General features: G+C 39.3%; 1 protein-coding gene across 39 annotated transcripts in view; it reads left to right on the forward strand.

Annotated features, from left to right (window-relative positions):
• Thrb (thyroid hormone receptor beta) overlaps positions 1-26,272 on the forward strand; it is a 384,335-nt gene that overhangs the window by 276,057 nt on the left and 82,006 nt on the right. For 31 of the 39 annotated variants that reach the window (XM_004857771.3, XM_021238678.2, XM_087181456.1 and 28 more), the window contains one exon: positions 24,499-24,759. The exons of 2 other annotated variants lie outside the window; for them this stretch is intronic. In XM_004857771.3, the coding sequence (XP_004857828.1) occupies positions 24,499-24,759 (261 nt within the window). Of the gene's footprint in view, positions 1-18,078; positions 18,181-23,789; positions 23,871-24,498; positions 24,760-26,272 lie in introns of all 39 variants that reach the window. 6 more of the 39 variants (XM_087181469.1, XM_021238677.2, XM_087181459.1 and 3 more) reach the window with 2 other exon arrangements.

The raw sequence follows: 26,272 nt of genomic DNA on the forward strand, positions 1-26,272 counted from the left end.
GGACAACCATAATTGTTGATGATTTTACATTTTTTCCCGGCTGCACACAAATTGGAGGAAGAGAGTGAAAATCCCCCATGGGATCCACCCAGTCTAAGAAAAAAGGAGACCAGCACCTCAGCTCAAGGTATTCTCCAGTTTCCACCATGACAAGGGGAAAATCGAGAAGCCACAAAAAAAGAGAATTTCAGTGCAACTACCACATCAGCTTTTATTCAAAACAAAAACAAATGGTTCATTTTCCTCAAAAAGGAACAGAAATCCTTTATACACTATGAGACTACCCAGCTTTGCCATAGAGTCTACTGCAGAGGATCAGCCCTTCGAATACTCTGATTGTCCTTCTCCCCCCCCCCCCGCCTTTAACTTCCTGATCTTCTGCTGGAGGAGAAACTTCCTGTAGAAAAATGGGTGCTTTCTGAAAAACACCACATTAATGAAATCCAACCAACTCTAGTCAGTGAAAGACTGCTCTCAAACACCTGGAGACTCATAGACAACTGCTTGTAAAATAACTTCAGTTTCCAATCTTGAGCTGCAGCCAGGTGATCGGGAAGTTGAAAATATCAAAGGACAGAGCTTTATAGAGAATAAAATATGAGAGGAGGAGAGTGAAGAAAAATTGTTTTAGCTCCTGCATTCTTCCTGGAAGCCACCCTTTATAATGTTGAGCTTCTTCTCCTGCCCCATCGCTAGCCACACCATCCCTGCATCCTACCAAAACATCCTCTTTCTATCATCATCACCACCCCTCCTCTAAGATTGCCACCCCCACTAGGACCATCCCTCTATGTCCATCCCCATTTTGATACACTCAGCCTCCAAGCCCTCTATAATCAAGAATGGCCTACCCCATCTTTATTTGACTTCTACTAACACTGACAAACAACAGCTATATCAAAACAGGGTTCTGTCATGTCAGGATGTATCTTCCTCTCTGTGCTCCCAGATGCTGTCAAAGACCAGAGCAGCTGCACCTATGTAGATGCAAATTCTTTCAAAAGAATTGAAAATAATTTTCCCAACAAAAATTTAGTTCATAATGAATTTATGGTGTTATTTTTTTTTCAAAGAGCCGAGAGTTATTTTTGTATGCCACCACCACCTGCCATCATCCCCAACTGAAAAATTCCAGGCTCCTATTTTATCGATCTTTCCTTTTCTTTCAAGTCTTAGATTTGGTGACATTCTCACTCTGGAATTCGTGCTATAAAAAGGAAGCCAGTGCAGGGCTCCAACTTCCTAAGCCTTCAGAGTGCAGATGGCCTCTTGTCCTGGTGCTAGAGCTGAACCAGGACTCATTTTCTCTAAGCTTCACAGTTTACGTGTTGGCAGGTGAAGGCCAACATGGTGAAGTCACTTGCCAAAGGTGAACTATTAAGTTTTTGAACTATCAATTCCCAAATCTTAGGAAACTATGAGTTAAATGACTTCAAATATTGATTATGGGTTTTTTGTTGTTGTTTGGATTTGATTTTTTTGCCCTTACCTGAAATTCTTAATCTGTGTCATGATACTATGCATACTGAATTTCTGAGGCACATGCATTAAGCAGTCATTCTTCAGCTTATTGAAGCAGACCTGTCTCATTTTTAGAAGACCTAACTTTGCCCTGCTCCAATTTGGCTACACATTAGAATTACCCTGGGAGCTTTTTAAAGGCTGATGTCCATTGCACCCTAGACCGTCTAAGTCAGAATCTCTAGGTGGGACCTGAGACTCAGGATTCTTTTAAAATACTCCAGGTAAATTCTAAAGTATGACCCAGTCTGAGAACAGCAATTTAAACACAAAGGTTCTCAACCCTGGCTGCCCTTGGCAAGTAATTCAAAAGCACTAAAGCCTGTGCCCATCCCTAGAGATTTCAGTCTAAAGGTCCAAGGAGCAGCCTCTAACATTTTTGGGTTTTTAACTCCTCACTTGATTCTAATGTGCATCCAGGGCTAAGGACAGAACTCAAATTTGGTTATGCTCAAATTTGGTGATAGGGGGCCGGGGATTTAGCTCAATGGTTCCGCTGCCTGCCTCAAAAACACAAGGTTCCGAGTTCAATCCCTGGTACAAAAAGAAAAAAAAAAAATTGGTGATAGGTATCGGAATCACTGGGCAATGTATTTAAAACACAAAAAGCAACCCTCATATAATGCCAAATGGCAGGGCCTGTGTGTGCCTAAATAACTTTCCAGATGATTCTGGTACACACAGAAGTTGAGAACCACTGATCTAGAGTGGCCCACCACACACACACACACACACACACACACTGGATGTGTTTTAGAAAATGTGAGTTTGAGCCTCTGAGTATCTACAAAACACATCTAAACTATCACTCCATGATCTAGGCTGAGAACGAACGGCCAAGGATCACAAACTGAAATGTAACTAATGATCCTTTCCCTTCTGATTATGTGGATGTCTGTTACTATTATCTTTGAAAGATAACCCCACTGTGCCTGAAACTAGCCAGTGGGTGTCAGCACTTTCCCTTATCTAAATGGCCCATCACTGTAGTGACCTCTTCAATTCAAAGGATCGAAAAAGCCCTCCAGGAAGGAATTACTAGGGCAGCATTGCTCAAGGAAGAAATGGAGCAGTCAAGAGGAAATTTACTTCTGTCTCACAAATTCTTTTGTAAGTGATTCTATAACCATGAGCTTAAAATGCGATTCTGTGCTGCTGCTGCTGCTTCTGTTTTCATTTTTGTTTGTTTTGTGGTACTAGGGCTGAATCCAGGGCCTTCCCACCCAGCTACATCCCCAGCCCATTTTATTTTCTTTTATTTTGAAGCTGGATCTCGCTAAGTCACTAAATGAGACCCAGGCTGGTCTCAAATTTGCAATCCCTCTGCCTCAGCCTCCTAGAGTGCTGGGATTACAGGTGTGCACCACCACATCTGGTAATTTCATACTCCTTTAGTGAGCTATGTTTAGTGGTGTAGTTCTTTCAGTTATGGAGGAATTTTTAATTTTTTAATAAATTAAACAGCTTCTGTTACTAAATGCAGCCCTCTGGTTCATAATACCTTCAGGGTTATCGTTCTCATCCTGGACTGTACATTTGACTCCTTTGGGGAGCTTTTAAAAGTCCCCATGCTGAGCCAGGCATGGTAGCACAGAGCTGTAATCCCAGAACTCTGGGGGGCTGAAGCAGGAGGATCACAAATTTGAAAGTTTGAACCCAGCCTGAGCAATTTAGTGAGACACTTTCACAAAAGGGAAAGGGATGCAGCTCAGTACAAAGGCCCTGGGTTCAATCCTCAGTATCACAAAAAAAAAATCCTCATGCTGAAAATGATGAACTTTTTTCAGAGGATAATGGTGATATTGTAAGATTTCTATAAATCACTTAACACCAAGTCTGAAGCATGGGCACAGCATAGGCTAGCCACAATGAGGCAGTACTATTGCACGGTAGGCTCTCCCCAACTGTTAATTCAATTGTTGGGAAACAGTAGAATTACCTTTCTACAATGGAGAAAACAGACATACCTGGCCATTTGCACTTTTAAGAAGGTTGTTTTGCAGGGAAGCAAAGCTTTAGCTTTGCTTAACTCCTTCTCATAATTCATGTTTTCTCTTCATGACACATTCAAAAGTAGCAGTCTGATTAGGATTTTCTACAAGGATGTTCTATACGATGCAAGGTCTTTCCTTTTTCTGAAGAGAGAAACTAGAAGTACCTTTATTTTTTATTTTATTTATTTATTTATTTTTTCTTAAATTCTTTTATTGGTACATTTTAGGTATACAACACAATTACATTTCTCATTAGGAACTTGTACTTTTACATGATGCATCTTGGTTCTTATTTTTTCCCCATTCCTAGCCCTCCCTTCATGCCCTCCACCCTTCTCTATTTACAAAGACTTTATTTCCATTTTTTCCATTTCTCGTCATTTTTCCTTTCCCTTCTTTCCTTTCCCCTGCCCCTACCCCTTTGGACCTTTTTTTCCTAATTTGCATTATTGATTATTCATTCTAATCATTGGTACATTTTAGGTATACAATATAATGACATTCATCATTGGAAATTTGCACCTTTACATAATCTCTCTTGGTTCTTATTTTTCACCCTTGCCCAGCCCTCCCTTCAACCCCTCCATTCCTCCCTATTTACAAAGATTTTGTTCCTATTTTTCCATTTTCTCATACTCCATACCCTTCTTTCCTTTCCCCTACCCCTCCCACTTCCTTCCCCTTTGCCCCTTTTATGAAAAGATATTTTAATGCAAGAGTAAGCTAAACAAAAGACTTGGAGCAAACAATTCATGCAAAAGGAAGTAAATTTTAATACGATCTTTTCCTTGCTGCAGTGCCTGATAAATTAAGCATCTTAAAATGCGTGTGGGCATTATTATTGCTCCCTTTTTTAACAGACATTAATCCTGATGCCAGGCAAAGCAAAGGTACCATCCACAGTGTTTTGCTGGCTGCTCAGCACTCTCCAGCATGTAAGACTTAGCATGATGTGCTCACATCATGTGGGAAGTGATAGCAGAAAATGGGAGAAAATGTGTATCTCCCTGCTGCCCATGATAAAAAAGAGGCTTAAGAAAATCACTGATTTCTCGTAATTCAATTTTATTTGTCCAGTGTCAAATTGTGGTTCCTAATATTTTCTGCTGACTTCCTCCTTCACTTACAACTCCCTTGACACACAGCTCCCTTGAACCCTGTGCTTTTAAACACTTTATCTGCCAAATCTGCATTTATTAAGTAATAGAATTCACTAACCTAGTAAGCAAAGACATATTTGGTTACTAATCTGATATTTTTGATGTATGTACAAGATGAAATGACCAATAGTATTCCCATACTACATAAATAAATAGAGTAATTTCTCTATCTTTTTCAAAACCAGAAAGAATAAGATTTCTTATGAAAATGGCATAGGCTTCTTCAAATTATAGTATAATTTCCCCTGGGCTTTTTCAATTTTTAAAAATTTCTCATGTTTTCCCCCAATACTGCTTTTATGGTCCTTAAGGGTCATTTGAATGAGAAATTCTGAATATACTTGCACCCAAATTTTTAACACTATGTAGGAATTATAATCCTGTATCATTTAGCTAAATAGAACTATAAATGAAGCTATCAGAATACAAATTACTTTGGCATTACTTTTAATCAAAAAGTCTTTCAGTGTTATTATAAAATCAAAGATTAAGTCTATGTAATGAATATAAAATACCCTATCATACCCAGTAGCACATAATGAAAATAATCATACTCAGTATACATAATGAAAATATTCATGAGAATTTCAGTCATTTGATACCATGCTCCAAATTAGCTCAAGAAATTATTGACATAAATCAAAACAAATTCTCTGAGTTTTTCAATAGAAAATTCTAATTAAACTTTACACTTTTTGAGCAACCAAGAAATTGGCCACTGGGCATATAAACATGAATAAAGAATTGTCCTTATCTTTTAGGAACTCACACTCAATAAATCACAGACTTCTTAACAACTGAGAAGTTTAACATCTTGTAGAAGTTTAGAATTGGAAGGAATGTTAGAGACCAGCCCTGAAATTTCAGATGGAAAAATTAAGCTGACAGATTTAAAGTAACATGAATATGGCCACACAGCAACACATCACACAGATGCTTTTGTTGTTGTCATAGGTGATACGTCACACTTCTTAAATGTCCATTGACTAATCAGATTTGTAAAGTACTTAATGATAGAAAATTATTTAGAATCATACAGCATATATTAGCAAAATAATATTCTCTGTTGCAATACCAGAAAGCAAATACCCTTAAATCTCAGTGACTTCATACATCAGAATTTATTTATGTCATAATACCTGTGCCATCTGTTCTTAGTTGGCACATGAGATATTTGTCAGAATCATTTGGGGACCCAGGTTCCTTCCTTCTTAATATCCCCATGCATGTTATGGACTTCAGAATTTTCTCTATTCAATAGAAGAAGGGAGAAAAAAGAAGGAAACACATAAGAGGTGTTTTATAGGCCAGCCCAGTGCTTTCATTCATTCCATTGGCTAGATCTTGATCACATGACCATATCTTACTACTAGGGAGGATGAGAAATTCAGTCCAGTGTTCCAGTAACTACACAATACACAGATTTTGGTTATGAACACATGTTACAAGGAGCTATACAAATTCATGCTAATACAATGGGAGTATGTGAGTTCAGGAGGTGCTTGTCTTTATAATGAAGTGATTTTTTTGTTTAAAAATGTCTGTTTCAGTTATCTGACCCTCCCCCAGGTAGTATTCACTCAGTGGCCTGTTTTTCCCATCTTTAGAAAAGAACTAGAGCTAGTAACTAGAGTCACTTCTAGAATTAGCATGATGTCGTGAAAGAATACAGACTTTGGAGTTTGTGTTCAAATCCACCGTTTGCTACTTACTTAGTGACTTTGAGCAAGGTGCTTAAGCTCTCAGCATCTCAATTTCCTGATTGTAAAGTGGGGTCAGAAAGCATCCTAGACTTGTGGTGAGACTGTACTTAAATCAGTCAGTAAACATTTATTGAGTGCCTTGTACATATCAAGTCCTAGAGTTCACTGTTGGGAAAGAGTTGAGATTGGACAAAAGGCACAGAGCCTGGGTCACTGAGCTGTGTACAGTTGTTATCACCAGCAGATGCTCAGTAAATATCAGTGCTTCTACTTCCCCTGAATTTGGATAGCATTGTGTCTTAGTTGCTTTCCCATTGCTGGGACAAAATACCTGTCACCCAAAACTTAGAAAAGACGTACTTTGGCTCTCATTATCAGTACATGGTCAGCCAGCTCCAAGGCAGAAATAGCATGGTAGAAGAGTCTAATGTTCTGGCAGCCAGGAAGCAGAGAGAAAAGGGAGGACCCAGGAGGGAGATGCACCCTTCCAGTCACACTCGAGTCATCTGTCTGCCAACCAGGCCCCATGCCCCGATGGCACACTCAGGGGCTTAAATCTCCAGTGGAAGACTCTATCAATAACCATAGTACCTCCATGATCCAATCAACTTCCAAAAGCACCCACTCTGAGAACAGGAGTGTTTTGGGGGAGATTCCAGATCCAGCGCATAACAGGTATTTCTTTCTCTTTCCTTTTCATCCCTGTGCAGCTAGACTGTGAAGACAGTTTTATCCCTAGAAGTTCCATCTAGAATAAACTGGTGAATAACAATGTACCTGTAAGATGCATAGGTCAAACGGGAAATGTGTTAGTTGTTCTTATTTGAAATTGGATGTTTCAATTGCATAGGCTTGAAACATAATAATTTGAGCTGCAAACAAATACTTGTTCAGTCTCAGAGAAACATCAGAGTAGAGAGCCTTCCTCAAGGCTGGTGACCTGTACATTGCTAATCTCACTTTACAACCACAGGAGGAGGCCTTCAGAGATGGTGAGTGGCTTGCTGAGAGCTGCAGTGACCCCTCCTGCTTCCTGATGGGTCAGGAAGGGCATGCAAGGCTCTCAAGACAAAGAAGAAACAATACGGCTCCATCTGTCTTCCGGCTGAGGCCCCTCCCAGAAAGCCTCACCTCTTACTCTTCTCAGCTCCTTCTTGTCCCTTAGCTCTGTTTTATGGTTTCCTGTGATTTCTAAACAGGAAAGAGGACTTTTATACTTGTTTTATTTGATAGCCTACCTATGTTTTACTCTCTTCCTTCATTCTTTCCATGAAGCTCTGTTTTCTCTCTATTTCCTTTTATCTTTTTGTTTTAAATGCAGAATAGAATTGACAGGGAGGAAATAATGAGGGTACTGTGTCATCATACCAGGAATGTGTCTACCATCTTGACTCTGCTCCGCCCTACATTAGCCATTTTTTATGTCCCAAACCCCTTAATGCAACAGAGCCCGTCAGGGCCCACAAAGAGTCCAGTGTGACTCCAGCTCTCCAGCTGTGACCTTGGACGACTTGCTTTCTCTTAATACTGTTTCTTCATCTGGAAAATGGAACTGACTGTTATTTATCTCAGTATTAGTGTGAGAGTCAAAAGAAATAATGGAATGTGCTTAGCACATGTGTGGAACAATGTGAGCCTCAACTAACAAATGATAGATGCCATTATCGCAATCTACCGCCACAAGTTCTGCAGGTCAAATGCACCTCCCCTGCCAGGAAAGCCTAAGAAAACAAATGCACCTGTCTTGTTATCTTGCTTCAAACACAGTAGAGGATAAATTTATTACCCAGTTGCCATCAGCTTTCCTGAACAACCCACTTCACAGTCCAAAAAGAAAATAGCACAGATCTGATTCCGAAATGGATCTTCCGTTCTTTTTTCCAGATCTAATCCTTGAGAATGACCCATTAATTTTAAATATTCCTTTTGGATGTTTGTGATGCCACTGAAAGTCTATGACTGAACTCTCTGGGACCTTTTGCTGCTGGACTCCCTCCACAGTAATCTGATTTTATTGTTTCTTCCTTTCCAGGCAAGGATTTTCTAAAGTTCCTTTTCTGTGTGGTCCTTGTCCAGCCCCTTCTTTCAAGAGAATTTGGGAAATACTGAGCAGGTCTAAGATTGGCTAATTTGTGTTTTCAGACAAGGCACTTGTATCCATCATAGGTTTTCTCTCCTTTCCGTGTAACTCAGTGCAGAGCATGTTCAACAGAGGCCTGGGTAAGATTCCCAATTTCCAAGATTAAGAACATTCTTTGCTTCCTGACCCTGTCAAGCCCAAACCTTTCACAAGAATTTTCCATGTGCCACAAATCAGTTGAATAAAGGCCTTTGATCTCATATGCACTGGCCAAAATTTAAACTGGCTAGAGGTCAAGGTTCCTGTGCCTGGGACAGCTTCACTCATTCTATTGATAATTTCACCAAACACACTTCCTAGTCTGTCTCTCTGCCTCTAGCCATCTAAGAGTGTCTACTTGCCACTCTTAGATCATTTCATGACTGTCCTCTACCCTGAATATTTGCACCATGACACATTCCCAGGGTTGTGCTCTCTCTTATAGAATGCTATTGTTTACCACTTCCCAGGAACACACTGTCTTAGAAAGTAGCAGTTATTCTGGCACAAGGAATCGCCTGAACATTTCAGCCTTATATCACTTGATCCTAAATCATCAACTGCTAAGGACAAATTAGAAACACAGAAGATAGGGACTGCTAGTTCCAGAAATAAGAAAGTTGCTTCATCTGGTAAGGGCCATCTGCCTTCACCCAGTTTCACTCCATCCTGTGCTCAGCTCTCCCTGCACTGTGTGGGAGGCTGCTGGTGGAATAGTGTATTAGTATTCAGCATGCCTGTCAGGGGGCTTTGGTTTTCCTTGTAACTGTCCAAGTATCCTTGATCAAACCATGCCACCTTCTTGGACCTCAGATTCCTTTTCTGTTAAGTGAAGTGGTTGAACTGGTGTGGCCCCAAGGTCCCTTTTAGCCCCTGCTATTGTCTGAATTATACCACTCGGAGCTCACTGGACCAGGACGAACTGAGCTAGGTAATTTGCCTCTGAAACCAGCATGGACTATTTCTGCATATGAATTTGCTGTACATGTTCCTAGCTGATGGTCAAAAAACAGTCTGGAGGACAAGATGAGGTGATTCATAAAGTCACCCTTGTATTAGTTGGCCAACATAGGGTCCCTTTGTTTTGCACCATCATAAGCTAGCATGAAGAAGAATAAAACCTTCCATTTCTAAACCTGAAAATAAGAAGAAATTACTCTGCTCAAGCAAAATTATTTTGCTCAAGCTTTGTCTGCTTCACTTGCTTTAGATAAAAGCCTACTCAGCATCTCACTCAAAAATGGGTTCACAGCAGTCCAGAATGAAGACAGCCTGAGATTTCCAGTGACAAGACATTTCAGATACCTAGCAAATGGGCCCCATCATATCAAAACCCTCAAGTCAACATTAGCAATGAAGGGAAATGAAAATAAGGTTTGTTGAGGGCACAAAGTTTCTTACAGTGTTTCTTTCCTTGCTGGAAAGCAATTGTGATCAATACCAAGTGCAAATCATGGCTCACAAGCAAAAAGTACTCATGATCATAGTCCACAGGCACATCGTAGATGTCTTAGATATGACTTTACAAAATGAGCGATGCTTTATAAATTCCAACATCTTTCCCATCTACCAAAAATATATGTCCCTGTTATTATGGAACCCTGGCTTAAAATTCCATTGATCATAGCTGACTTTAGATTACATTAGTAAGTCACTTAAATACAAATGTTCCTGCTAGCACTGAATCCATCAGTCATTTATACTCCCATGCATATTAATTCAATCAGACTTTCCCTCCAGAAATGAGACATGCTGATTGGTGGGGAGAAAATGATAGCAATATAGACAAGAAATTCCTATGCCTGGCAGTTCTCTGAGGTCAGAGAAAGAGCACTTTGAATCAGAACCATGAGAACCCACTCACCTCACAGTTTTCCCTGCAGCAGGTTTTCTCAACTTCCCTGGCCTGTACCCACTAGGTACCAGTAGCATACAAGCACTCTCAAAGTTAGGACAACCAAAAATGTCTCCAAACATTGCCAGCTGTCCCCAGGGAGGCAAAAAAATATTGGGTGAGGTCTATCAGCCTGGAGACAGCTCCATCAGGTGCATAGTAACTGAAGTCTCTGAATCTTTTTTTTTTCTTTTTGAGGTAATATGCAGTGCCACCAACCACAGTGGACCCTTGACTTACGAACTCAATTGGTTCCCGAGGGCAGGTTGTAAATCAAATTGTTTCTAAGTCAATACAGCTGAGATCTGGATGTTTACCTGGGTACATGCTATAGATAGCAAGAGGCAGATGAATCTTCCATTAACCTAATTAACCAACTCGTTCATATGTCAGGCTGGCCATAACTTGAGGGTCCACTGTAATCCTCTCCTGGAGGTAATCTGCAGGAACAAGATTTTTCTTCCAGAGTGGCTTCTGCACTTCGGCAGTCCCTCCTTCCCCATTTTCTCATCTGTCTAGGCAAATGTATCCCTAGAATTGATGTGGTAAGGAGGCCTTCCAGAAAGCAAACTGTCCTCTCTGCCCTGTGTTTCGAGCTTGGCTCAGTTCACTACATCTTCAACTTAATTTACCATGTCAACCTAAATAAATAGAGCAGTGAAAGAACAGGAGGGAAACAGTGAGGTTGGAGAGCACATGGATGATGCCATTTCAACAGAAGTTGTCATCTGTGGACATGTACCAGAACAAACAAGATAATTACTAGCAGCACAGTGTTTTTTCTTCATTTGGTTACTATTTAATTGGTCAGAAAATCTCAGGCCAGAGAATTACACAAAGAATTACATAAAGCTGAAAATGTTTGTATTTTAAGCTATGACTTTTTATTTTTAAATCATGGTTTTCAAATCCATAAGCATCAATGTTCTCATCAACGTCTCTCAAAATGAGACAAGCTTGTTAATCTGGACATAATAATTTTAGTATATATCTAAATAAATAGGCCCCTTGACTCTATTCGTTTTGAAGGAGAGCTTTTTCTTTCTCACACTGGTGTTTTTTGACGAAATAGAGGAACCTTTTTCAAAGCAATATCCCTGCTAAGAGCGCATCTTAGTGACAGGAAGTTCTCATTTGCCATCAGGGCACTGACCTGATTTAATGAGGGTTCTGGGCACAAGTATACCCCTTCGATTGGGGACTGTGGCAAATGCTTCACTCTGGGCTGCTGGTGTCTCCCCTGCAAAATGTAGCAGAGGGGTCAGGACAACAGCTTTTGTCACTCTCTGTAACTTTGGGTGACACCTTTAGCTCTCTTAGCCAGGGTTTTCTCACCAGTAAAATGGAGGTAAAAACAGCACCTCCCTCACAGCGTAGTAGTGGGCCAGTGAAACACAGCATGTGCCCTGTCTGGCACATAGTAGACCATCTTCCAAGTCTCAGCTCTCAGCGTCCTAAGCACAAAATGAAATTATCCTCTTGTTCTAAATGATTTGCTGACCTTTTAGCCTTCCAAATAGGCAACTAAAAAACAAATCAGTACTTCATTACCTTGATTGGTTTTTGTTTATTTTTGTTTTGTCTTCTTCCCAAATCTTTTGGCCATTTGGAGGCAGAGCCCACCATAAACACGAGCCTTTTTAAAAATCATCGACAGCCAGTTTGGGACACAGAATCCCTCCATACACAACCGTCTCTTGTTTAGTAAATTTACTGGAAGAAAATTATAAAAGTTTTACCTAGAAAAAACAGCTCTTAGTTTTTGAGGTATAGAGTGAACATGTCAGAATTTGAAACGTTATTGAGATTAAGCAGTAAATCCTTGTTATATACCAAAAAACATATGCTTTTAACTAAAAGAGCATGAAACCAATGCCCCAAAGACCCATTCCAGCTCTTCCCCTGTCTGGGTGACTTGGAGCAAGCATATGACCTCTCTGAGGCTTATTTCTGTTATTTCAAACTCTGACTACACTTTCGAGCATGGGGAATTTAGTTCTTTTGCCTGTAATGATAATCTGAGTCACTGGGTATTGGCTTCCCATAAAGAAGTAGAAGTATAGGGTGGTCAGCTACAGCAACATGGGCTTGGATCTTGACTTTGCCATTTATTCACTGTGTGCCGTTAGGCAAGTTGTTTAACCTCTCTGTGCCTCAGCATGCTTGTTAAAAAGTGAGGATGCTAGGACTGCCTCATACAGCTATTTTGAAGGTAAAATGGAAAGTGAGCAGAATAGGTTCCCGACATATAGTAAGCGCACATAAAATGTTAGCTTACTTTCATTATTTTGTTGGTTTTATGTAAAGAGGAAAACCTTCCCCCAAAAAGATGAAATTATATTCACAAATCTTGGTGTTTGGATTTTTCCATTTCATGAACCAAATTTACCAGTTAACCATATAGAAAATGAAGACATTCTTTCTGGTATTTGCTTTCCCTAACTTATAATTTATCAAATACTATTTCCCCCTCATTCCTGAAAAGGAAAATCATAGGTCTTCTCTATAAATATGAAATCGCACCAAAATTTAAATTGGACAGCCACATGTTTAACAGTTCTACCTCCTCAGTGTGGAGACCACGACCCCTGAGACAGAGCGGGCACCTCAGTTACCGGGGACTTGAACGAAAGCGCGGCTTCTGATTCACTCTGGTTTCTCCAAGCCCTCGGGTGACACTTAGGGTGACAAGGCCTAGCTACTTACAGGCCCGTGAGGATTGGAGGGGCCGTGGGACACACAGGGCCCTAGCTGGGCCAGTCACATGGAGAAGGCCAGGCTGCAGGAACTTCTGCCCAGCCCCAGCCTCACCAACTCTATTTTAAGTAATTGAAAGTGTTAAGGAAAAGAAATACACAAAGCCATGAAAAAGACTATAGAAATCCTACCTATTTCTTCTTACTCTCCTGTACCATAAAAATAGAACAGCTGATTCCAAGCAGTTTGAAACATCTGCGGTGCTAGATTTTCATCCACAAGACAGGCAGGTAGAAAACGACTTAATTCTCCCCTCTTCTGCTGCTATTGGGGCAAGACATGTGCAGACACAAACCAGACCCTCCTCTCGGAACTGAAATGTACTGAAATCCTCGTGGGTAATTGTGTCACTCACAAGGGCCAGTTTGGTGCACTGTGCTTTTGATGTATTTAGCTTGAGGGCTTTAAAACTTCCCCGAAGGCTCTGTTCTCAAGGAGCCCTCACCCCTAGAAGCTTCACTTGTAGTCAAAAGCAATAAGGCAGATTTCTTAATGTGGCAGAGCCTCTCTGCTCCCAAATGAGAGAAAAACCCAAAGTTTTCCAGATGGAATATTTCTAAACTGAAGGAAATACCTATGCTGATCTTCTTAAAGAAGGAAAAAAACCAAAGAACTCAGGTTCTCAGATTCTACGGAAACCCAGAGGAGGAACAACTTGGAGATTTGTTTTGATATTTATAGGATACATTTTTGTTCATTTTGTTAATCTCTTGAGTGTAATTTATTGAAAGAATATGTGTTTTTCTGCCAAGTAATGAGACTTCTTTTATAGTATGATGTATAAAATTGGTCTGATTACTTAAGAGCCACATTTTGCCTTATTTTTGAGAAATTATAAGACTCAAAGTTTGCTCTTTATCCACAAATTATACCTTAGTCCTGGTTTCCAAAGTCAGAAAAGATCCACATGTATTTCCTACTTTGAAAGGGGTATTTCATGTTTGGGAACATAAAATGGGGCCACTACCTTATGTTTTTTCAAAACTGTGGGTTCAGACTGACAACAACAATAAATATTATCCTCTGAACTTCATACAGGAGAAATCTAATCCTACCAATAAACATCTGTTCCCTTTTATGTGCATTTGTGGCTCTTTAATATGAATGTTTCTGCAACAGCTGTAGCTTTTGTAATCTCCTAAATGGAATCTCTGTGGCCTTTAGAGTAATTAACTAAAAGTTTGAGTAATCTAACCTGAGGATTCTCTGATTAAATCCAGTGTGAATGATGGAAAACTAAACAACCATTCCTATGGGAGGATTCCTCTGTGTCCTTCAGAAAATACTTTTTCTGCCTTTGGTGCCTCTGCTCAGTGCTCCAACTGTCACTTATTCTTTATCTAGTTAAATGATTTTAAGAAGCTCCCCATGAATCTAGTCACTGTCATATTTTCATGCTAATAAGTAGAATTTCCACCATCTTTGAACATGTTATATTGTTTCATTTTTTTAAACTTTGTTTCAGGTCACATGTTACAAGAGATTAATGTGCATCCCACATAAACTTTCGAAACATACACTTTTAAAATTTTAATGGTTTTCACTTATTGTAAAGATTATCAGTGTAGTTTCCGATTTCAGAATAATTATTTGAGGTTTCTGTGTCCATGATGACTGTTTTTCATTAGGATAGTGACTGCCTAGGAAAACCAGAGAAGTGGGAGCAGCCAGATAAGGAAAAGATTTGTTTGTCTCATAGCAAGTCCCAAATCTCACCCACTTAATGGACTGAGAATCCCTGCCAATGAAATAAGAGAAACTCTCTGTGATAGCAAACTTAAATTCACCTGTACACAGGGACAAAAAAGTCCAGTCCCAACAAGAGGGAAAATTAGTAGGAACTCAGTTAAAGAAAGACAAAACCATATAGCAATGGAAAGCAGGCTACCTGAACAAAGAGGCTAGTTTTGCAAGACTTTGCTTACAAGAAGATATTTCAGCAACTGGGCAAGACTGAACCCTCACAGATAATACAAGCTCGGGAGCAAAGCAGCACAGGTATTCTTGAGATGAGTGCACCCTGATCAGAATGTTTGAGCACATTACTGCTCCCCCAGCATTTGATTCATTCATTCAATCAGAATATAAGCAGAACTTCATTATTTACCAGCAAGCCCTTGTCATGTTTCTTCAGAGACCTTTGCTCTGTACCTTGAAATAACCATGATACTTAGCACTTGGAAAGGAGACAAAATGAAGGGAGAAGTTTGGGGAAAATCATACAGGTACGAGAGAAGGTACTTAGCTGAGCAAAGAGAAAGAAGGATTTTTTTCACCAATTCCTGTTTTCCACAGGGCCACAGAGGAGAGGAAGGGAGGTAGAGAGTTGCTGAGTTTAACTTGATTCTACTAAGATAATGATGTAACAAATGATGTCCCAGGCTCCATGTCAGACATAAGGACATAAAATTAAACAAGCCAAGTCCTCAGCTCTTCAGGAGCTCAGAAATCTAAATGAGTGAATGCATAATTATGGTACATAGCATTGCATTCTAAATAATACAGGAATAAGTGAACTCCCCCCCCCCCAACACACACACACATGTCACCATACACAATTATTTCCTCATTGGTTGAAATGACAGAAATGTGTTTCTGTGTATAGTCATGTATGGAAAGTATTTACAATGCTACCTAGCAATAGTAGGTACTCAGTTAATAGTAATTTTTATTTATGGCGCCTAGACTAGTAGCCTGCCATATAGTAAGGGTTCAATAAATTTTAGCTGCTATTAACGTAAGTATTATTATTAAAGTATCTTTATACTGGAATAAGATTTCCTTTCTCATTCTCCCTACTGCCAATTCCTTTAGAAGCCAGTGTCCTGGAAGGGCTCCTCCCCAGCTATAACCCAAGCCTTCTTGTGACTATAATAGCCAGAATATTCCATTCCATTTTGCAGGTTTAAATTATGGAGAATACCAAAGTAGCCAAATCTCAAGTTGGTAGTGTGTAATAATATAGTAGTGTTACAGTATCAGGAGTATCTCCTCCCAGTCTTCATACTGGGAATACTAACATATACCAATAACATCTTAGATGCAATAAATTGTTGCATACTATTAGAACAAACCATTGTTTTCCAAGAAGGGAAGCTCATCATGGACTGGAGTAATAAGGGAAGGCCATGTGTGTAGGACTGAAACTGAGCTGAGAAGGTTCAGAATGTTTGTGAAATGGAAAGAGGGAGCATGGGCACGGGTCCCATGAGTTCCTTTGCCCCAAATGAGAACTGTGGACAGGAGCTTTATAATTGTTAGCAGCAAAAAAGGAAGGGGATATATTGAACAGTGACTGTACTTTGGCACAGTGCTAGGTCTTGCATACATGTTGGCTTGTATAATTTTCATACCAATAGGTGAGCTATTTTCACCCTAATTCTTCCTCTGCAAGATCAGGTAGCCCTTCTATCACAAATTGTGAAAGTGGTAATAGAGAAATTTACTTTTAAAATAGTCAGTAAATTGACTTTTCTCCATTTTGGGGAAGTCTCCCCTTCCTTGCCTAAATATTTTAAATTTACAAGTCTTACGACATCAACTATGGTAGCATTCCCTCATAGAGACCTTTATAAATGGAAGTAAATGGCTACCCAGGCCTTTGAGCTTCAGGCCTCTGCAGAAGATTCTCAGGCCAGACAGAGCTACCTTGGGCAGATCCAAAGGCATCAGGAAACACAACAAAGATGACTTCCTGCTGGTGACCAGCCCACCCATTCCAGATTTTAGTAGACTAACTGAACCCATCTGTGTTACAGAGGTCCTGGAAAGAGGCATTGAAACACCAGCAATTACTCTGGATCTTTGTGGAGCTCTTTGCCAGATAAATGTCTGGGCAGCAAACCAAGAGCTAAGCCTGTGGTGTAGGTAGAATGTCCATGAGATACAAATGCCAAAGTAAAAATGGCTGGTTCACGCAGCCTAGGGACAAGGAAGGATGGAAATACCTAGATGTCCTTTCTAGCTGCTCTGTCCTCAGAACATGTCTGAGGCTGCATGCTAGCATCCATTTGTGATCTTTTGATGCAAATCTCTAACAACACTAACAACACTAACAACTCTAACAACACTAACAACTCTAACAATACTAACAAGCTGTGGCCAGCTCTGTCTTGCATGGAGCATATTATACTCAATGAACAAAATTTCCTGGATAAATAAAAGATTATATGTGCCCTTCTCGGCCTCAGGGATATTTAGATCTGTCTTTAGTATGCTTGGCTATTTCCAAATAATACTAATTTAGATACTGTAATGTTAAGACACTGTGCTGAGAATTGTGGAGACAGAGAAGGGAACACTGATGAGAGTCCAAGGGGAAAACTGTGTGTGCGTCACTGTCACAATACAAGAAGGACATGGTAAATTCTGCCTTGCAGAAGAGGCATAAAAAAATACTAGGCTTGTTCAGGAAAGAGATCCAAAGAGGTAGAGAAATTTGCCCTAAATCACACCTAATATATAGTAAAGCCAGAACCTTCCGTAGCAAAACTCACGCTCTTTCATTTTTCCCAGCATTTCTGAGAGGATAAACTATCGGTAGTGGAAAATCTTCCTTGAGTTTCCATAGTGATGAGTCCTCCTTGAGACAGACCAGTGGCTTTTGGATAAGAAAATAGTAGTCTGTGCCTAGGAAATAATTTTCTCTTTGCAAAGTTAACTGGATTGTTACGGGCCAGTAAATGCTAATTAGGACACTGTGCTATGCATTGTGTTAAAACAACAGAAAATAAGGGAATTGTATACATGTATGTAAATAGTTGTATCACAAGGTAAAAGGTAGTATGTGGAGAGAGAGAGGTGCACGGAAAGTGTTGTGAAAGTTTGGAGAGTTGAGTAGATTGCTTCAACAAAGCTTAAACAGTGAGCTCTAGCTTGAAGGTTGAGTAAGGACCAAACTGTGTCTTTATTATGTTTTTTTTTCTTTTAGCCACCAACCAAATCAAGCCAATGTGATGAGGGTCAGGCCAATCTTAAAGGAAATAGCCACTTCACCAAAATGCCTCTCCCACCTGCTCTTCACAGCAGCTAGGTATCCAGTTTTATTCCTTTCACCGCATCACAACATTTTCCAGGCATTCTCTCCAAAACTCAACTCATGCTTGGAGATGGATTTCATCTCAGGGTGTCAGCCATTAGCAGAGTAGTGAGAAATCAATTACCAAGGTCACATCTTTTGGGGATGCTTTTGGGTTTTTTGTTTGTTTGTTTTTTGTTGTTTTTTTTTTACCGGGGATCGAACTCTGGTCCTTGCGCTTGCAAGGCAGGCGATGGAACCAGGGGATGCTTTTTTTTTTAATTTTTTTTCCTTAAATTCTTTAATTGGTACCTTTTAAATATACAATATATTTACATTTATCATTGGGTGCTTGTACCTGTACATGACATATCTTGGTTTTCATTTTTTATTCCCCATTACCTGTGCGCCCTTCACCCCCTCCACCCTTCCCTATTTACATAGACTTTGTTTCCTTTTTTTCTTTTCTTTTCTCATAATTTTTCCTTTCCCTTCTTTCCTTTCCCCATCCCATCCCACCACCCCTACCCCTTTGGACCTTTTCCTATTTCAAAGTATCAATTATTCATTATTGGGGATGCTTTTTAAAAATTATATTTAGAGGAGACTTGAGTTTGGATGATGAGGCAAAGGAAAGAGGTAATTCTGGTACCAAAATGAAGACCTTATTTTTATTGAGTGCTTGTAAGATGCCACACACTGTTCCAGAACATTTTTACATATTCAATTATTTAATAATCAAAACAATAGGAATAAACTATTGTTTTACTGAAAACTTACATCTCCAAACTTCCAGAAGAATCTTTTTTCTTTTCTCTCTAATGAATCTTACAGAGCCATCAAGAAATAAAAGGAATGAACCATTCCTTCAAAAGGCTTATAGACTAGATCAAAGTTTATAAACTCTGGCAACTAGAAGAAACTTTAACTAAACAGCAGGAGATCCAGTTTTAGAGTCAGAAGACCTGGATTTGAGCCGTGGCCTATTGTTTATATTCATGTCACTTTCTAAATTTAGTTCCCACTTATGTGAAATGGGGATAAGAACTTTGTCCATATCTTCTTTCCCATGTAATAGTGCCAAGCACCATGTAAGTTTGCCAAGTGCTGGAGCATGTAATGACCATGACAGTGTTGGTCCCCATTCCCCTGCTGTTTGCATTTCCAGTGAGGACAGAGAAGGAAGGTCCAGTTGGTAATTGGTATTATGGAGAGAACGTAAAGTAAGATGATCTATAGAAAATGAGTGAGGTGCCAACCAGGAGAGTCCACTGCTGGTGAGCTGGCAGGGACTCCAGGGGAGCTTCCCATGTTAGAAGCTCCTGTGGCTGGAGGGTAGAGAGCAAGTGGCAGAGCCGTGGAGGAGCTTAACTGAGAGGGGCTCAGCAGGAGAGTGGGGTGGTCCCAGGGGCCTTCAGGGCCATAGGAAGCCTGGGGACCTTATTCCAGTATTGAAGAGAGGTCATCAGAAGGTTTTCACCAGCCCTTAAATATACTCTGATTTATACTTTCAAAAGTTCACTATGGCCGTTTCATGGATAATGGATGGTGGGAAGCTGCAAAGGAAAACAGGAAGAGCTGTTATGAATGTAAATGAGTAGTAAGGTAACTGAATGAGGCAATAAGTATAGTTTCTAAAGAACTTTCAAAGTATTAATCAAACAGTAATTATAAATAGGTCAATTGCTGCTCATCAAATATGGCCAGTAATGAAAATATATCTACTGGGCCGGGGATTTAGCTCAGTGGTTTCGCCACCTGCTGCGCAAGCACAAGGACCCAAGTTTGATCCCTGGTACCAAAAAAAGAAAAAAGAAAAGAAAAAAAAAATGTGGAGAGTACAGAAAATATATCTATTTACAAGGTAAAAACAGATGAAGTGCCTATCTGAATTTTAGCATGTTTGAGCAGATGCAGATGCAGAAAAATGTGGAGGTCAGTACCTGGTCCATAGTAAATCCTTAGCCAAATTTTATTCTCCTATCCTGCATGATTCTAAAAATTAGTTGATAGGTATGTAGTTTGAGAATTCAGCAAGGCTAAACCATATGGATTGGAGTAAAAAATTGAAATAGAAATTAGAGGCTTCATACCTAATAGTCTGATGTTATACAATGTTAACTGCATACCTCCTGGGTTTACAAAGCATATTATATGCACATCTCGCAAATACAAAATATGGTTTGGGATCTTGATACCTAATATTGATGGTCTTTTCATGCAAGATAAACACTTTTATAATGAGGGCATGAAATCCTAGCCTATTCAGCTGACCCCTTCCTTTTTTTTTTTTTTTTTTTTTTTTTTTGGTACCGGGGATCAAACTCCGGTCCTTGAGCTTGCGAGGCAGGCAGCAGAACCACTGAGCTAAATCCCCGGCCCCAGCTGACCCTTTTCTGACCACTTTGTCATAATCCTATTTCCTTGGCTTTAGCTCTTTTCTGAAATACCAGCTCACTTTTTGTGTCCTAAAGTACTTGAATATTTTAGTATAATTCTCCCTTTTTGATGGACAGATTTGTTTTCTGTCATCTTCAGTAGAATTTCCAGAGACAGGCAGTTAGGCTAATGAGATTTATTGTTATTTCTCTTTTTGCAAAAGACCCTTTAGGTCATTATGGTGTCATTGAAAGCCACAGTGCTGGTCATAAAACTCATTTGTGTCTAAACTCCCTTGAGACACACAGGTCAGTGTGTATCTAGTAACTTTAGTTGCAGTTCATGTATCCTTGTCTATTTTCTTTGATTCTACTTATTTATTATTTGTATCATAGCTGACAAATTAAACTGGTTGTCTTGGTATCTAGAATATGAAGTATTCTAAAAATCCAGATGTTAGTTAGCTAAGAACTATTAAGGAAAAAGATTCACCCTTCATGTGAATAACAAGATACAATTATTTCTAAAATCTCCCTTTAAAAAGTTATTTCCATTATTGTGTGCAGTGAGTTCCAGGTAATGCTCAGAAAGTCTTTTTGAATAAGTATTTATATGCATAATTGCAATCTACAAGATAATACTCAATGGGCATCTGCCTTTTAATACTTCACCCAGTACACTGCAAAATAATTGATTAATTTTTCAATAATCAAATTTACTCTGAGGCTGTGTGAAAGAGTGTGGAGAGACAATACATTTATGCAGAATTTGCCAATACCTTATTTTCTTGCCTTAAATTTATCTCAGTCTTGTGGATCTCATATTCTGTTAAGTGTCACAATCACCTGGAGAAATTGGCAGACATACACATACCCAAACCACATCCTAATTTAAAAAGTTAGGTCTTCACCTAACTATAGCACCTCACATTGTTCTGATACACACCAAAGCTTGAGAATTACTGACTTAAACTTTAGGATGTGAATACCTCATAAAAGAAATATCCCATTGGTGTGAGCTTTGGAGCAACCAAAGGATATGGATACTTGACATAGTAATAGCAAAAAATTCCTGAAAACTTTTACAGCCTACTATGCATATGTGGAGGTGATTTGTAGTTCTCATCAATGACCACATGCCCAGTGAGGAGATTTAAGGGCCCTTGTGTAGTGAGTGTCTCATCCTTCCTTGGGAATAGGGAATGGAATAGGCCTTGCATGTGCCCCCACTTCTAGAGAGGATAAGAATCAAGAATCCTTTTAAAATAAATCCCTGTTGAGTTTTCCCATGACTCAACTAGGACTCTAGGTTTCCCAGAAGTGCCCCAACCAATAAACCTGCCAATTAAGCAACTGAATATCATTATTGTGAATGTAATTACAGACAGTAATTATAAGCTTGTAAATGCCTCCCATGAATGGAGCCCTTTTCCCAAACCATCTCAAGTGCTTTTCTTAGAAAAGTGGAAGGCAATCCTATCCCTTGCCTCACCCCAAACATAGCCTCCTTTGCTTAGAAGAAACCCCCTTTTCACTGGCCCAAGGGGCCTACTGAGCAATTTGTAATGGGCCATGCTTCAAGGCTGAATGTCCCCTTGGGGAGCTGCGCTTTTCAGCATCTTTCATCTAAGCACTGCTTCACCAGGCAGCAGTGACTACCCAGTTAGGCTGCACTTCTTAATTTCTGTTGAGGCTGGGGAATTAGTAGCAGTTGAAGAATTTCTGCAGAAAAATCAAATGTTGGAGGCCTTACAAAATAGTGTGGGAACTTTCACATTACTTAAGTTGAGCTTTACAAGGTCCAAATAGCTGAAGATTTAGACCAGGTCTCTAAACTAGGTACCGTAGAAACATGCATTAATGTGAAGGCTGCTCATATCTGTAGAAAGAAAATGAATCTCTTTAGGCTCAGAATTAACCCTTGGATTCAGTCACATTATATTTTGCTCATGAAAACCTTAAACCTTCATGGATAATAGGTATTTGAATAAGCTCTAGATAGATGTGTTTATCTTGAAATGCAATACATCTCTGAAGATCTCAATCTGTTCTTTCCTTTAAATGGATAGTGAGAATAAGAGTCTGTAATTGCAGCAGGAGCCAATGTGGTTGAAAAGTGGAAGAACTCGGTCCAAACATTTTTTATTCACCATGCAGTGAATAATGCCATATAAACCCTGAAAAGGAAGTACCCATCTTTATTTAACTTACCCAATACAATACCTCACACGGCCCTTTACTTTTCACAGATTTTCAGAGCTCTTGTCAGATAAGATCAAATGTTGCCCCCAAAGCTAGCACATGACATGTTTTTAAAGGAGGTATTCTCACTAGCTAAATTAAGCTACTTCTAGGCAAGCTTTTCCACTTAGTATGACAAATAAACCACATGCTGATTGCTGCTTTTTTATTGTTGGTTTCAGTGTTCTCCTAGAGTAGAAGTAGAATGTGCATGAACATCAGAAGTGTCTCAGAGTAACATAAGGACTCAGAAGTGTAAATGCAACTTCCAAAAGTGAGACCACTTTAAAGTTTGGGAGAAACTACCCTGGCAAAACTCAGCTAAAGACCCCTGGCAGCTTTAGAGAGGCTGTTTATGAAAATCTAAAGCATCTTAATCTCTTTATTAAATAATTTGAAATTCCTTTTAAATGTTGGAAAGGCAGTTTAAAATTCTCTGTGGTAAGTACAGGTCAGGACGGAGTTGACTCTATAAGTCACCCACATAGATGTGGATGTATATGATCTTTTGGTAATTTCAGCAGAAAGGAAAATTCACATATAAATTATATTCTTCTAATCACTATATATGACCACTTTAAGAGGAGTCTATTTTTTCTAATTTTGACAGTGGCCTAAGAATTTCTGAAAATATGGATGACCAGACTTCTTTTTTAAATGTATATAATATGTGTGTGTGTGTGTGTGTGTGTGTATATATATATATATATATATATGGAAACTACATATGTATATGTACACTTGCTTATTTTTACACTTTATATCCACCTACAGTAAAGATATAAAAGAGGTAAAATTTGCTATCAGGGAAGGATAATATATGAAATTCTTAATTATATAGTATTATTTTATTTGTTTCCCATATTCAAGACAGCCGGCCCTCAAGTTCCTATAAACTCAATATAAAAAGGGTATAATATACATAAATAATTAGCTATGTAGTAACCCAGCCAAAGAGATTTGGGCATATCATTTTATAATTAGGACTCTTCATTTGCCCTACAGCATAAGCACCACCTGCCTCCTTTCATCTGATCTCATTACCAACTTGGGACCACATTGAAACCATTCACAAAACTTCTGTTTGTAAGATCCAGTTTTTTTATTTGTTCTTTTAGTTTGCGGTTGTTGGTTTTCCCCCCTGGGTTTTTGCCATCGGGGTAGTAAGAATAGCTGTCACTTTCCATGTAAAAGCAGAGCTGTCATTCTCCATGTGGCCACATGAGCCCGTCCCATTTAAGTAACAAGGTGTCACTCAGGGCAATTAGTGATAAAACCCAAGTCAAACAAGGCTGTATCCTGGATGTTTTATGTCCTAAGGATCTGACCTGAGATCACAGCCAGCCCGGGCTCTCAAGACCTCAAATGGCCATCTAAGTAGTAACATAAACTGATGTAAACTTGCTCTGGGGCCACTGCAGTCGAAGTGAGACTAGCAAAACTGCAGTCTTGCCATAAAAGAACTAATGTCTTGCTAGGCACTAAAAATAAGGGGGGAATATGTGTTGATTACTCCAACAGGCAATGCAACTATAGTGGCTAAACGCCTAAGGCTGACAAATTCTGCATCTTATCACTGCCATCAAGTGGGGGTGCATCTGAAAACTGTCAGCCCAAAAGAACTGAGAAAGAATTTGCCTTCCAAAACGCTGCATCTCAGCAGAATCCTGACAGTGCCAACGGCTCAGCATCTCATGATTTTCCTACCCTCCAGAAAATGGCCTTCCAGCCTGGGACAAACCGAAGCACTGTCCAGACGAAGAGCAAGACTGGAAGCTAGTAGGAATGTCCGAAGCCTGCCTGCACAGGAAGAGCCACTCCGACAGGCGCAGCACACTGAAAAATGAGCAGTCATCACCGCACCTCATCCCGGCCACTTGGACAAACTCCATCTTCCATCTGGACCACGATGATGTAAATGACCAGAGCGTCTCAAGTGCCCAGACCTTCCAAACAGAAGAGAAGAAATGTAAAGGTAACCATGTCTCTATTAGACCATTATCACATATTTTAACAAGGGAAAATAATATCCTTGTATATACTCATCTGCATTTCTTCCAATGCATGATTCCATCAGTTTTCTCCAACTGTTCTGTCACAGGTTTCTTCGTCCTCAAATCTTCTTTTAAACATAAATGAGTGTGATCCAGAGGAAAACAGTCCCTTTCAGTTTTATATCGTGTTGGTACACTTGGGAAGAAAACATTTTTCTTTAATTAGCACAGGGTTGTTAGTCTTGGTTTTAATTCCATTTTTGTATCTAAGTAGAAAAACACATTGTTGCATATATAACTCATTGCTTTGAAGTGTGTGCACATACACGCACATGTATGTTTCTTTTCCCAATTGTGCCACCAGTTAAAGCAATTCCAATGTCAAATAGACCATTCATGCTCAAAAGAAAGGTTTTAAGTTGTTTTCTTTTGCTCATTAAATCCTGTGTCATCATCCTGAATGGAGAGATTATGGTGTTAGTAGGTTGTCACCTCTTAAGAAAAAAAGTTAAACTGGCCTAAGTTCCTGATCGCATGAGATTTAGCTATTCTTCACCTCAGGTTGCCCTTACTCTGACAGATGTCTTTGTGCTGATCACTTTATTGTCTTAGGGCTCCCAAAATCTTTGCTTCTTAAGTCAATTTGCATCTTTAAGTATTCAAGAAATCAATTTGAGTGTTTAAATATACAAGTTCATGTAACTTTTCATTCTTTCCTAATTTAGAGTTTTTTCCTTAAAAAAGGTTGTCTTGGAGGTTTTGTTAAGGATTTTTACTCATGATAAAGTTTTTTTTTAATTCTTTTATTGGTACATTTTAGGTATACAACCCAATTACATTTCTCATTGGGAACTTGTACCTTTACATAATGCATCTTGGTTCTTATTATTTCCCCATTCCTAGCCCTCCCTTCACCCCCTCCACCCTTCCCTATTTACAAAGACTTTATTTCCATTTTTTTCATTTCTCATTATTTTTCCTTTCCCTTCTTTCCTTTCCCCTGCCCCTCCCACTACCCCTACCCCTTTGGACCTTTTCCTATTTTGCATTATCAATTATTCATTCTAATCATTGGTACATTTTTAGGTATACAATATAATGACATTCATCGTTGGAAATTTGCACCTTTACATAATCTCTCTTGGTTCTTATTTTTCACCCTTGCCCAGCCCTCCCTTCAACCCCTCCATTCCTCCCTATTTACAAAGATTTTGTTCCTATTTTTCCATTTTCTCATATTAATTCCATTCCCTTCTTTCCTTTCCCCTACCCCTCCCACTTCCTTCCCCTTTGCCCCTTTTTTTTTCCTATTTCACATTACCTATTATACATTTTAATTGTGTGTTTGAGTATTTTGCCATCATATATAATAATGAAACTTAGTTCTTTGCTTCTATATATAAGCCATTAGGACTTTACCAATTATCCTGTCTTGAATATAAACACACAGTTATATTAATAATGCTTGCAAAAGCACTAGGGTCTTTTAGCTTT

The sequence above is a fragment of the Heterocephalus glaber genome, unplaced genomic scaffold, assembly GCF_053883595.1.
Source record: "Heterocephalus glaber isolate CG9 unplaced genomic scaffold, H.glaber_assembly_v1.0 deba00001472, whole genome shotgun sequence".
Classification (NCBI taxonomy): domain Eukaryota; kingdom Metazoa; phylum Chordata; class Mammalia; order Rodentia; family Bathyergidae; genus Heterocephalus; species Heterocephalus glaber.